Genomic DNA, 13,242 nt, shown 5'->3' on the forward strand with positions numbered 1-13,242 from the left:
GAAGACAGTTTGGAACCTGGCAGACATGAAGGCAGTGAAAGGTATAATGCATATTCCAAGCGGAATGAGTGGAGAGTTGCTATTGTGTCACATCGAGCTAGCAAGTCAAGCTAGCTACAAACGACAGTGCATACCATATAAATTAGAACAGTCTATGGTGCATACTGCATACTATAATATGACACTTTTTACGGTCAGTGAATAGCACCGAGTGAAAATCAATGTTTGCTTTATATCTAGTGACAGTGGTGATGTCGTCAGAAGATCTAGAAATATAAAGCGGAGGAGCAGCGAACTTGACAGAGAGCTGCACCGTTGTTTTGAGAATGACAGTAGTGTCACGAGACTTCGACGCCTATGTTGCACGTCACTGTTCAACTTCACACCCAGTTCTTACATGTTTACGCCTCCATCGAGACGGCTTTGGAATATCGCGCATCCTGTTCTCACCGACCTAGCCGGCTAATGCCCGGTTACACCTAGCTGCGGATGAGCCGGCTTTCAGTCAGAAAAGGGCTAATTACTTATACTACTACTACTACTCTCTAACTATTGTATCAATGTGCTGCTAAGTGCTATATCAAATGTAGTCATATGCATAACAGAAAAGTAGTTCTCTTAAAATAAGAAAAAGAAGATCCCATCTACTTTAACATTACAGTGGAGTTAGTGTAGTGGTTAAGGAGTAGGGCTAGCATGCTGTAATCTGAGAAGATGGGGGTTTGATTCCCGGCTTCCACAGTTATGTTTAATTTAATTGACATGTGTATGTCGCTCTGGATAAAATTGTCAGCTAAATGAATGAATGTGAATGTAGTCTTTACAACTCATTTGCAAATGTGTAGCATGGCATAAAAAGTCCTGACTTTAGATGGGTTCACAAATATCATTAACTAACCAATTAGGAAGGAGACTGGAGCACACTGAATACACTTGCAGTCTTTAATGGTGCAAACAAAAGAACCGTCAGTTCTTTTGTTTGCACCATTAAAGACTGCAAGTGTATTCAGTGTGCTCCAGTCTCCTTCCTAATTGATTCTCCTGTAAGTCCTACTGAGAAGCACCTGAAACAGCAGAAGATTTCGGATTTTGGATGTGCAGAGTTCTTCATTTATACAAGACATCATTGACTAACCACTTGTAACTCCTGAGTTAATCATGAATTAACATAGGAGTAATACTTTACAAATGATGATCAAAGCATTTACTAATAGTTTGTAACTGGTTGTTTCAGTATTTATGAGGTGTAAATCATGTATTTACAAACATTATTTTACTTACTATGAACAAACCATATAACATTGTGAACAAATGCTTTACTGATGATAAATTATGCATGAACAATAAATTACTAATGATAAACAAACGATTAACTAATAGGTAACAAATGCTTAATAAATGATTAATTGTGTGTAGTTATTATAAAGTGTTACCGATTTATGAGACTTGCTTAGATGTTACTAGATAAGCAGTTTTTGCAGTGCAGATACATGATTTCATGTCCATTAAAATACATATTCATAGAGTTTCCCAGATATCAAAGGCTTCATTTTGATTGTTTGATAGATTTTACAAAATTGTTATTAGTTCACTAAACTGCCATACCTTTGCTGGAATCATTTTCTTGACGAAAGTCTGCAGATTTGCAAATCTATGCAGTCAATCCCATTCCTGAGAGTGTGGATGTCCTGCAGTTGGACCGCGTGCCTGACCGTATTAAGAGCTTCTATCGTGTGAACAATGTAAGGCAGTTCCGCTATGACAGGCCCTTCCACAAAGGCCCTAAAGACCATGAGAATGAATTCAAGGTAAGGAAATCTGATACATCATGATCCGCTGTCATTTTCCTAAGCATTATGCAACACTGTACTAACCAGAGAAGTAAATACTACAACTCAAATCAGAAAAGGTTGGGATGGTGTGTAAAATATGAATAAAAACGGAATGTAATAATCTGCAAATCTCTTAAACTCATATTCAGTTGCAAAAGGATAAAGACAACATATCAAATGTTGATAATGATACATTTGATTATTTAATGGAAAATACATATTAACTGTGAATTTGATACCAGCAACATGTTTCAAAAAAGTTGGGACGGAAGAAACAACATGCTGGAAAAGCTGTGTAATGATGAACTAAATGAGGAATGTTTAAAACTAACTAAGTGCGAAGTGTGCTTGCTCCGACTCGCCGCGACAGCGCCCTGGCAGGGGACACAACCGCTCGCCCTTAGGTCAAAGCGGCAAAGTTTGGCCAAGACGCGAAGCTGCTTCAAGTTTGGCGCGTTGCCCTCGATTGCCGAATTCTTACACTGACATGACGGGTTGCCTAGGTTCACCAGTGGTATGTCCCAGAGCACCTCCAATGTAAAAATGTAGATGTCATCCCAAACACGAAAAGAGATATGAGCCAAAATGCATTTTTGCTAATTGCGGTGCCCCCTAGTGGCCAAATTACACCAAATTTACCGAGACTACTTTGGATGGTGTCCAAAATCATCCCGCCAAATATGGTCTTGATATCTCAAAGCGTTTCCGAAATTTGACCTCACTTCCTGTTTGCAGGCTTCGCCATCGAATTTGATTGGCTGCCACGGGCGAACGCTTTGATGTATGGAAATGAAATATACACCTCTAAGGTCTGTAGACCTTATGTTGAATTAAGTATGAGTTGTTCACGTGTAGCCAGCATGAAACACTTAACCACTGAAGGAAGTGAGGGAGCCTAAGGAACTAGGCATGTTTCTAGAACAAATACGAGTACTGTTAGGAGTATAGCTATTCTGTTTTGCGGGTACATCCGCAGTTTACTCACTGTTGAATAAGTTGCAGTGTGTTAACTCTTTCAAACAGAAACGTCAGTCCGTTACATCTGCCTCTTGTCCACAAACGGCATGTTGCTGAGTTGACCCACAACGGCAACGAAGACTTTCACACAAACACACAAACACACACACACACACACACACACACACACACACACACACACACACATACACACCACCCCTAAAACACAAATATCTGTCTGTTACGTCTGCCTCTTGTCCACAAACTGCATGTTGCACAGTTCACCCACATCTACCCACAATTCTTTGATTTATAAATAACCCCAGCATTGAAAAAACTGCAATGTGTCAAATCTTTATATATATTATGGATATACTGTATGGGCAATTCCATGCAAAACTGTCAAGTCCATAACACCACACAGCATCAAACTATGATGTGGATGATGATTTCGTAAAAGTTTACCATTTCGCTTTTCTTGTATGTACAACATATTCAACATATAACAATGACATTGTTAACATAATCATTTGCATTATATAAATGTGACCCCTTTTTCCACCCTTATGTCTCAACATATACTGGAGTCACATTCATAAACATAAACAGGATCCTAGGTTCTCAATTTGCTGGACTCACTGTCTACCATAAAGTTAACCCTATGAGCCATAAGCTGTTTTAAAGGGATAATCCGGAGTGAAATGCACTTTAGATAAATTTTTCGGACTATTGGGAGTAAATACGTTGAGTTGACACCAAAATCATGTCATTCGGATGTATTTTGAGAAAGTTCGAGCTCACCGTTTTTAGCCAAAACTCGTTAGCCTGGAAGTGACCGGGGCAAGTCCTTTCGCCGCTACAAAACGCTATTTTTATACCTCTTCTACTGTCCCAAACAACACTACACTTACGTGGTAGTGAGTAGAGGATCCCTAAAGCCAAACCGAAGTATCCCCACGTCTTTATGTGGTCGGATAGAGAGTCCAGAATGAATTTAATCGAGTCCGTACCTTTCCGGAAATGTTAATAAAGTGTTGTTATAGCGTTGGCAGCTGCAATAGCGACATTTCCGGAGAGGTACACGCAATGTTTTTAAAGAGAGTGCATTCGCTTCCACATGAACCTCGGAATGTGCCGCAACAGAACAAAGACACCGAATGCGGAACCTATGCTTTCTATCGTGCGAGTGGCTCGTTTTTCAGATTTGTTTGCTAAATTTAAAAAGCCACACAATTTAACAGAGTCGCTCATTCTAGCCTGCAAATGGTTAAAGTGATGCTAGGGCCAGATGCTGCATAAGAAATGGAAAATCTCCATTGGCCAGTTGGCCTTGCCAGCTGATCACTAACGTGAGATACGTGGATGATGAGATTTCAGATCATTTTATTTGGCAAAGAACTGGACGATGCTACTACCGGAGATGAAATGTTCAGGGTAACAGAATTGTTGCCTGCTTTACAAACCATGAGTGTACAGGAGAGCTACATCAGGTGCAGAACTGAAGTGTTGAATTAGCTCCCACTATTAAAGGGATAATCCGGAGTGAAATGCACTTTAGATCAATTTTTCGGACTATTGGGAGTACATACGTTGAGTTGACACCAAAATCATGTCATTCGGATGTATTTTGAGAAAGTTTGAGTTCACCGTTTTTAGCCAAAACTCGTTAGCCTGGAAGTGACCCGGGCATGTCCTTTCGCCGCTACAAAACGCTATTTTTATATCTCTTCTACTGTTCCAAACAACAGTACACTTACGTGGTAGTGAGTAGACGGTGAACTCAAACTTTCTCAAAATACATCCGAATGACAGGATTTTGGTGTCAACTCAACGTATGTACTCCCAATAGTCCGAAAAATTTATCTAAAGTGCATTTCACTCCGAATTATCCCTTTAAAGTAGCTACAACAGATGTGGGATAGAGACGGAAAATAGACCAGTCTTCTAAAATGAATTGTACGCGTCGCGAACGGAACGCTTCAGTTACACGTCCGGTATAGCTTTCCAGTTAAGTTAGCAGGGATATGCTAGTTTGCACTGACAGGGTAGCATCGATGACAGGTCAAGTCAAAGGCTTCATAACGAAAGCCAAGCAGAAAAATCCTGCCATGGTAACAACGCATTGAGTGTTGTATCGGAAAACTCGTAAAAGTCGTAAAATAGTTCATTATAGCCTATGTGAAGTCACGTCCACTTCAAACTCAATTAGCCTCTGCAATGAAATGGGTATCCAACATATCACAAGGTTAAATAAGATGCATGAAGCACAAATATGATATAAAGGAGGTTGAGAGTAAAAAGTTAAAAATAGGCGTGCAATGGATGTAGAGGGATATGTTCAGAGGTGCCGTAAACCAGAAAAGTTTGGGAACCACTGGCTTACATATTCCACATAGAGAACCACGACTAACATAAGTTAGCAACACACGCACAAACACCAACAGTCCCAAGCTAGTCTACAGTGCCTATAGAAAGTTATCATACCCTTTACCTTTTTTTGTCTTACAGCCTGAAATCAAAACCCATTTTAAAAACAATATTTTCCAGTTTTATTTACAAATTTAGCTGCACAACATCAAAATAATGAAAAAAAAGTAAGCCGCACTGAAAATTAATAAAAAATTAAAAACTAGAATAACAGGGTTGGAAAAGTCATCATACCCCTGACTTAATACTTTGTAGAGCTTCCTTTTGCTTTCATTACAGCCATCAATCTGTTTGGATATGTCTATTATAGCTTCGCACACCTAGATTGGGGAATATTTGCCCAATCTTCCGTGCAGAATTGTTAAAATCCAGTCAAATTCTGTAAGGAACGGCAATGGACTGCTCTCTTCAAGTCAATCCACAGATTTTCTATAGGATTTAAGTCAGGGCTCTGACTTTGCCACTCAAGGCTAGTCACCATCCTATACTTAAGCCACTGATTTGTTCTTTTGGCAGTATGTTTAGGATCATTGTCGTGTTGGAAGGCGAATGACCTGCCCATCTTTAGCTGTCTAGCAGAGGGACACAGGTTTTCCTCAAGAATTTGGGTGTACTTGGCAGCATCCATTTTCTCTTCTATCCTGACCAATTGCCCAGTCCCTGCTGAAGAGAAACATCCCCACAACATAATGTTGCCCCAACCATGCTTCACTCTAGGTATGGTGTGTTTTGGGTGGTGTAATGTGTTTGGTTTTCACCAAACATAGCGCTTGGAGTTCAGTGCAAAAACACATCTGGAATATTCTGCTATCATGTGGAAAAAGCTTTTATGGTCAGATGAGACTAAGATTGAACTTTTTGGAGACTAAGATTGAACTTTTTGGACTGAGCTCCAGGTGCTTACCAAACACAGTATACACACCCAAACACACCCAAAACACACCATACCTAGTGTGAAGCATGGTGGGGGCAACATTATGTTGTGGGGATGTTTCTCTTCAGTGGGGACTGGGCAATTGGTCAGGATAGGAGGGAAAATGGATGCTGCCAAGTACACCCAAATGATTGAGGAAAACCTGCGTTCCTCTGCTAGACAGCTGAATATGGGCAGGTCATTCACCTTCCAACACAGCAATGATCCTAAACATACTGCCTAAAGAACAAAGTAGTGGCTTAACAGAATAAGACATAAACATCTGATACTTAGGAATAAGACAAGGATTATGAAATCATGAAATAATAGCACAAAAAAACAATGCTAATTGTTGTAATAGACCAAAATAAATTTAAATAACTGCAGCCATTATACCATCTTGGAATTTCACTGTCTGAAAGCCCATTTCATACTCTTTCTGGAGTATGTGGAATCTATATGTAGCAATCATTATTCACAGAAAATTTGAAGTCTTTAGCTTGAAAACGTTTTGAGATAATGACATCTGAACTTTGCTGCAGATTTAGATGAGGGCGCCAATGTGCCAAAAATCAGAAGGGGGGTACCATGTTCAAAAATGTTTTTCTCTGGATGTTTTAGGTATACCAATCTAATATTTTGGCTAAGTTAGTTTAAATGGTTACTCTTTAGGTGGTAAAATGTTGAAGGAAATCTGAGATGGTCAAGCAGAAGGCATTTGTTGAATTGAGGTGGAATGACCTGGTTACGAGTATTAGGCCATACACCATAGAGTGAAAGCAAAAAGGTGTAACACCCAGACTGAGCACCAGGGGGGAGGGGAGGGCCTATATCAAAGCAATTCACACACAACCCAACCTTTTAAATACACACAAAAACCAACATAGTGTGATACACCCCGAAATGGGCACTCATAAACTTCTCAATACAATCAATAGTGCAATACACCCCGAAATGGACAACTGATAATTGCACACTCACACACTATGATTAGCCTAAGGGCTGGGGAAGTTGTTAAAGGGTTCAGGTCTGGATGTCACGGGCAAGTAACTCAGCCCACAACAGAGGGAGCAGCGCGGCTACCATAGAGCTACACCAAGAAATTAACACAAACAAAACATACAATTTTCAAACTAAACAAAATAACAAATTGTGGGCACCTGTTACGAATGTACTTTAATTGCGAGGGGAAAACAGTGATTAACCACTCTATGCTGGTATACGAGGGCGCGAGAAGAGAAACAGCAACTCTCCTGAAATAAACCAGCAAAGCACTACATGAACATACATAGATTAAACACATTTCCACTCAGAGCCTGTGCAAGAAACATTTTCTAAAAATCTCTTATGCCACCAGTAAGAGAAGTGCATTCAATATGAAAACGGCATGATAACCCGAAATCAGAATAAACCCAAGTCAAGCACAGGCCATAAAACCATTCAATAAATACAATGAACACCTTAAGTGACTTAGGCAAAGAAATAAGCATACACAACACATTCAAAGTGAATGCCTATACTACCAGGTTCAGGAAATTAGCGATCCCCACCATAAGACAGGCTGCAACGATGAGGTGCGCTACCGGCAAAACCACAAAGAAGTGCGTTACTGACAAACCCACGCACAATGCCCGGTTGAGCTGTACACAATACAAAGTGGAATAAGGTGCTACACTGCTAAATCGGTATTCGTATTCGTATTATCACTGCATATTGGAAGACGCGTGTGCATCTGTTACTGAACACGCACGCATTAAAGCCGGGAAATTCTGCAAAAAATGTTGTAACATGTTATATTAAGTCACACATTTTCACCATTAACTCATTGGCTGCCAGCCATTTTCAGTGCAGAGCGCTATTTGTTTCTATCGTTTTCCCTTCTTTAGTAGTCTTCAGTAGAACATGGGTTAGTTTTGCTATAAACACCTGTTTTTGACCAAAAAATGGAGAAAACGATCTTTTTGTGAAAATCAACTTTTTAACATTAGCATTTCAGTAGTATGTCAACCACGATTGCACTGTTATCTCATCAGTGTCTTCAAGGTTGCTAGGGACTCTGATGGTCGCTATAGACTCTGAACAGGACGGTAGACTTAGCAAGCTAGCACTAGGATAGTTGTTGTTAGTCTATATAGCAATATCCAATGGATCAAACTGTTCACGTGTTTTCAATCCTTGATGTAAGAAGTAAGCATATTTATTCGCTGGACCGCATGCAAGCTAGATCCACTGTGGTCGACCTTCAGTGTGTTTGCTTGCTATATGTCTCTGCATGTGGCTCTGCAGGCAGATACTAATCATCCAAATGGCACTGCTGCCATCTAGCGGTTCGGATCGCTAGTACAGTCTGTTTACAAGCCTGAAACTCTGCCAGATCGTTCCCAAGCCCACTCATGAGCCCTCCCCATTGAAAAAGGCAATCAATGGCAGTCAACGTAAGTGTTAAAATTGACGTTTAAAGACGTCAATGGCCGTGAATGAGTTAATTAGTGGCTTACTAACGTGTATTCGTAGCATACTAACCATTTGTTAGTCAGTATAAGTCACTAATTAATACCTTATTCTACAAGACCTTATTCTACCCTTACTAGACTCTTAATTAAGAATTTTCCCTATGAGCTCCTAATTACCCCTTATTCATAGTTATTAAATAGGTTGTTGCATATGAATCATGACTTAAATATACATGGCTCAGTATGGGGCTTGTAAGGTGGTAGTACCACAAGAACAGTTATTCACCCCTAATAATACTCATCAAAGATGGTCTATTCAAACTGAACTAGACACTAAACCACAAGTGCTAATAGTGTACACATAATTAATAATTAAGTTTTTGTTAATTGTTATGCCAAATATGTTCCCTATTCTAAAGTTGGATCTTTGTTCACAATTAATTTACAAATAATTTGGCACTATTTACCCCCATATATGTATACTCTGTCATACTAAAGGAGAAATCTGGTGTGATTCAAGCCTTAACTCTGCTGTTTGAGGTCAGTAGGGAAGATTAAAATGCTGTCTGTAGGGAAAAGAACAGTTAATTTGTTACAACATACAGTAGACCAAATAGCAAACCCACAACCAACATTAACTGAAAGGGGCATAGGGAAATTAAAGTGAAACTGAGTCTCTTCAGTTTAGTGTTAGCTGCCTGTTAGATCTTTGTTGAATCAAATTTTCTCATTATTTTTTTTCTACGGACTCTGTGACATCAAACAGCAGAGCTATAGATTGATTCACACCGGATGTCTTCTTTAACATGTGACCCTTCTCACTTGAAAAATAGTTTTGAGTTTGAGACTTTTGATTACTCAGGAGCCAAGATATCCCATAGCTGCCAACACTCCCGTTTTTTACCGGGAGTCTCCGGTATTTTAAGGTCATCTCCCGCCGCCCTCCCGTTTTGTTGTTTCTCCTGGAAAACTCCCTTAATTCGCTATACTTGCACTAAAGGCTCTAATATGCTCATTTGTTTTCTGGCGGAGCCAGGTGTGTTTGAACCTGCCGCTATTGCTAATGTAATTAGTGTCTACACGGACCCGGTTGGGTGTTGCACCTAGTGAGTCAGCTACACAAGTAGCGAATTTGCATGGCTATCAAACTTCAGGCTGAAAAAAACCTCCTGGTTCTTGAAAGCTAAATGTTGGCAGGTATGATGTATCCAGGTTTGCCTTTCTCGCTATCTTGTATTCATTGATGAAAGAGATATTTTTATTTGTGCTAACTTGGCTGTCTGCTTGTAGCCTACTATATGCTGTAATACAGTTAATATGTGTGAATAGGAGGCAACTTTAGTTTAAGGAACACATGGGGTTAATAAGTGCCACATTTTTTGTGATTTAAATGTGAACAAAGACACAACTTTAGAATAGGTAACATAGTTGTCATTACAAAGACTTAATTATTAGTAATTTGTACACTGTTAGCACTGGTGATTTAGTGTCTATTTCATCTGAATAGACCATCTTTGATAAGTATTATTAGGGGTGATTGAATAACTGTTCTTGTGGTACAACCACCTTACAAGCCCCATGCTGAGCCATGCATATTTAGGTCATAATTCAAATGCAACAACTTATTTAATAACTATCAATAAGGGGTAATTAGGAGCTTACATAGGGGAAATTCTTAATTAAAGGTCTAGTTAGGGTAGAATAAGGTCTTGCAGAATAAGGGATAATTAGTGACTTATAATGACCAAAAAATGGCTAGTATGTTACTAATATATATGTTAGTAAACAGCTAATTAATGGTGAATATGTGTGTCTTAATAGAAAGTGTTACCAAAAATTCGAATCGAAATTGGAAATGGAGTTGCAAGCTGTGCTCTGTTACAGTAGATCAAATAGTTCATATCAGTTTCTGCAATCATAGCCACACACTAACTGGTTCCATATGTGTTCTTAGAGCCTTTGGATTGAGAGGACGACACTGACCCTAACCCATCCCCTGCCAGGCATTTCTCGCTGGTTTGAGGTGGAAAAGAGAGATCTTGTAAGTAAACCCTTGTCAGTTTTGTTTATATTGTAGTTTGAAGAAGAATTGGCTAAAGCTTCATGAAAGTCATTTAAACTTTTCAACATAACAAAAAAAGACAACACATGTTATATTGGTGCCATGACCCAAATTGGGAGTGAGATTTAAGGAGGTAAGTGTAATGGTTGTCAGTCGGCATATAGCTGTGCAGTATGTATGTTGTGTAAACCTCCCTCCTGCCACCTTAGGAGTCATGCTTGCCTGGGCTTTTAGTTAAATTGGTGCTGCAGTTTGCAGGTTCGAGTCCAGGAGAGTTGTCGGTTCAATTCCCGGCTTCCACCATTGTGCCCTTGAGCAAGGCACTTCAGGCTGTTCAGGAGTTCATTTGTTTCCAGTGGAGCATTAGCTGTTCAATTCCAATTTCAATTTAATTTCGCTTATAGAGCGCCAAAACATTACACATGTCTCATGGCGCTTTACAGAGTGTTAAACATTCAAAGAGAGCCCATGAGTAACAGGGGCAAGGAAAAACTCCCTAGAATTGGAGATACATATAGGAAGAAACCTCAGACAGATCCACGACTCAAGGGCCCAACCCATCTGCCTGGGGTCAGTTACAGTAAAGTCACTTGCAGTTTGAAAGTTACAATGACAATGAAAGTTCAAATAGTCCAGTGTAGGGAATAAATTGTCCATTAGTAATCCATTAGTTATTTCGGAAAGTGATGGGTCGCTAGGATGCGTGGGCCAAAGATTCAGGCAGGGAACCACAGCAGGCGATGGTAGGGCAGTCATAGGGATGGCGATGGCAATGGTGATGGTAGGGCAGTCAGAGGGATGTGACTTCAGGTGTGATGAGGGACAGGCAAAGAGATGGTTGATGGCTGATCATGGTTTACCTCACAGGTGAGGTATTGGGGAAAGGGAAGAGAAATAAAGTGTGTTAGTATTACTGTAAGTCATGATGGTTGGTATTAATAAGTATATCAATGGTGATATAAATGATTAGTATTATACTATAGAGGGTTTCCAAAATGCTTTTACTTTTGTGGGGACAGGTGCTTCGGAATAGGTTACCCAGTTAAACCCGAAAAGAGAATCCCGCACATCGTCCACCACGCATGCAAACATCCACCCACCCACCACGCACGCAACATCCACCCACCCACAATGCCCCCCCCAATGCCCCCCCCCCCCCCCCCCCGGCGAACCCACACACCACATCGTTAATCGTTAAAATCATTGGACTTCCACTCTAGAAACACCACCCCAAAAAGGCCCGAACCACGAGCCCAATCCAAATACAATGCCGCAACATAGCCCTCCCCTCCACCATCCACTCCCATGCATTCCCACCTCCCCCGTCCCCCCCATCCCACAAAACGCACAACCGTGCACAACCGATCAGACCGCATGCCCCAGCCAGACCGCCAATATACGCCCACGCAGAACCACTGCCAAATGGAGCCGACACGAACCCTCCCCCCCCCTCCCCATCTACAGACGGCGACGGAAGGCCCCCCGCGGACGAGTGACGCCACCCGCGAGCGGACCCCGACCGGCCCAGAGCACCCAGCCACACCACCCGGGCGCGCAGCCCAGACACAACGCGCAAACCCACCCGAGGAAGGCCCATGACCGAAACGGCGCGAATGAACAAAACGCCCGCATGCGCAGTGAATGAACAAATGCCCGCATGCGCAACAGACAGCACGCGGGACCCTCCCCCCCCCAAGCTACACTATAGAGGACGGGACAGGGAGAGAAGGAAAGAGGGAGAGTTGAGAGAGACAGAGGGAGAGGGGAGAAGAGGAGTTGTACGGCATGCCACATAAGAAGTCCATGACAGCGCAATGCTAAAGCAGCATAACTAAGGCATGGTGGAGGGTAGTCAGCACCAGCTCAGGTGTGGTCAGTAGCCACCATGGGACGCATGACTGGGGCACCAGTCACGCAAGCCCACAGCAGAGGTGGTCCGTTCCAATAAGACCCTGAGGTGGTTGAAGTTCCACACTGCACCATACCTAACTATAGGAAGCACTAAAGAGATATGTTTTAAGTCTAGGCTTAAAAATAGGGAGGGTGTCTGCTAATCGAATTGAGGGAGGAAGATTATTCCAGAGGAGGGGTGCGCGGTAACAAAAAGCTCTGCCTCCTACTGTAGTTTTTGAAATTCTTGGAATTACAAGAAGTCCAGTATTTTGTGATCGTAAGGGTCTAGGTGGATTATATGGGACTAGAAGATCTTTAATATATTCGGGTGCTCTGCCATTTATGGCTTTGTATGTTAGAAGTAGAATTTTGAAGTCAATGCGACTTTTAACAGGTAACCAATGTAGAGATGCTATACAGAACTGTGTTTTGTATAAGCTGTAGGCTTTTTAGACAGGTATTATTGCAGCCGGCGTATAGCGCATTACAATAGTCTAGCCTGGAAGTGACAAAAGCGTGGATTAATTTTTCAGCGTCTGGTAAGGATAAGGACTTCCTTATCTTTGAAATGTTCCTTAAATGGAAAAATGGCAAGTTTTTGTGATCTGCTTTATGTGACTTTTGAGTAGAAGTTCTTGATCAATTGTAACTCCTAGATTTTTAACACTTGTAGATGAGGTCAGTGAGAGATCACTATATGTAACC

At 41.2% G+C, this 13,242-nt stretch overlaps 1 protein-coding gene across 1 annotated transcript in view; it reads left to right on the forward strand.

Annotated features, from left to right (window-relative positions):
- dock3 (dedicator of cytokinesis 3) overlaps window positions 1-13,242 on the forward strand; it is a 597,933-nt gene that overhangs the window by 442,820 nt on the left and 141,871 nt on the right. The window contains exons 42-43 of the mRNA XM_062544851.1: window positions 1,642-1,808; window positions 10,537-10,623. Of these exons, the coding sequence (XP_062400835.1) occupies window positions 1,642-1,808; window positions 10,537-10,623 (254 nt within the window). The remainder of the gene's footprint in view (window positions 1-1,641; window positions 1,809-10,536; window positions 10,624-13,242) is intronic.

This window comes from Sardina pilchardus, chromosome 9, assembly GCF_963854185.1.
Source record: "Sardina pilchardus chromosome 9, fSarPil1.1, whole genome shotgun sequence".
Lineage (NCBI taxonomy): Eukaryota > Metazoa > Chordata > Actinopteri > Clupeiformes > Clupeidae > Sardina > Sardina pilchardus.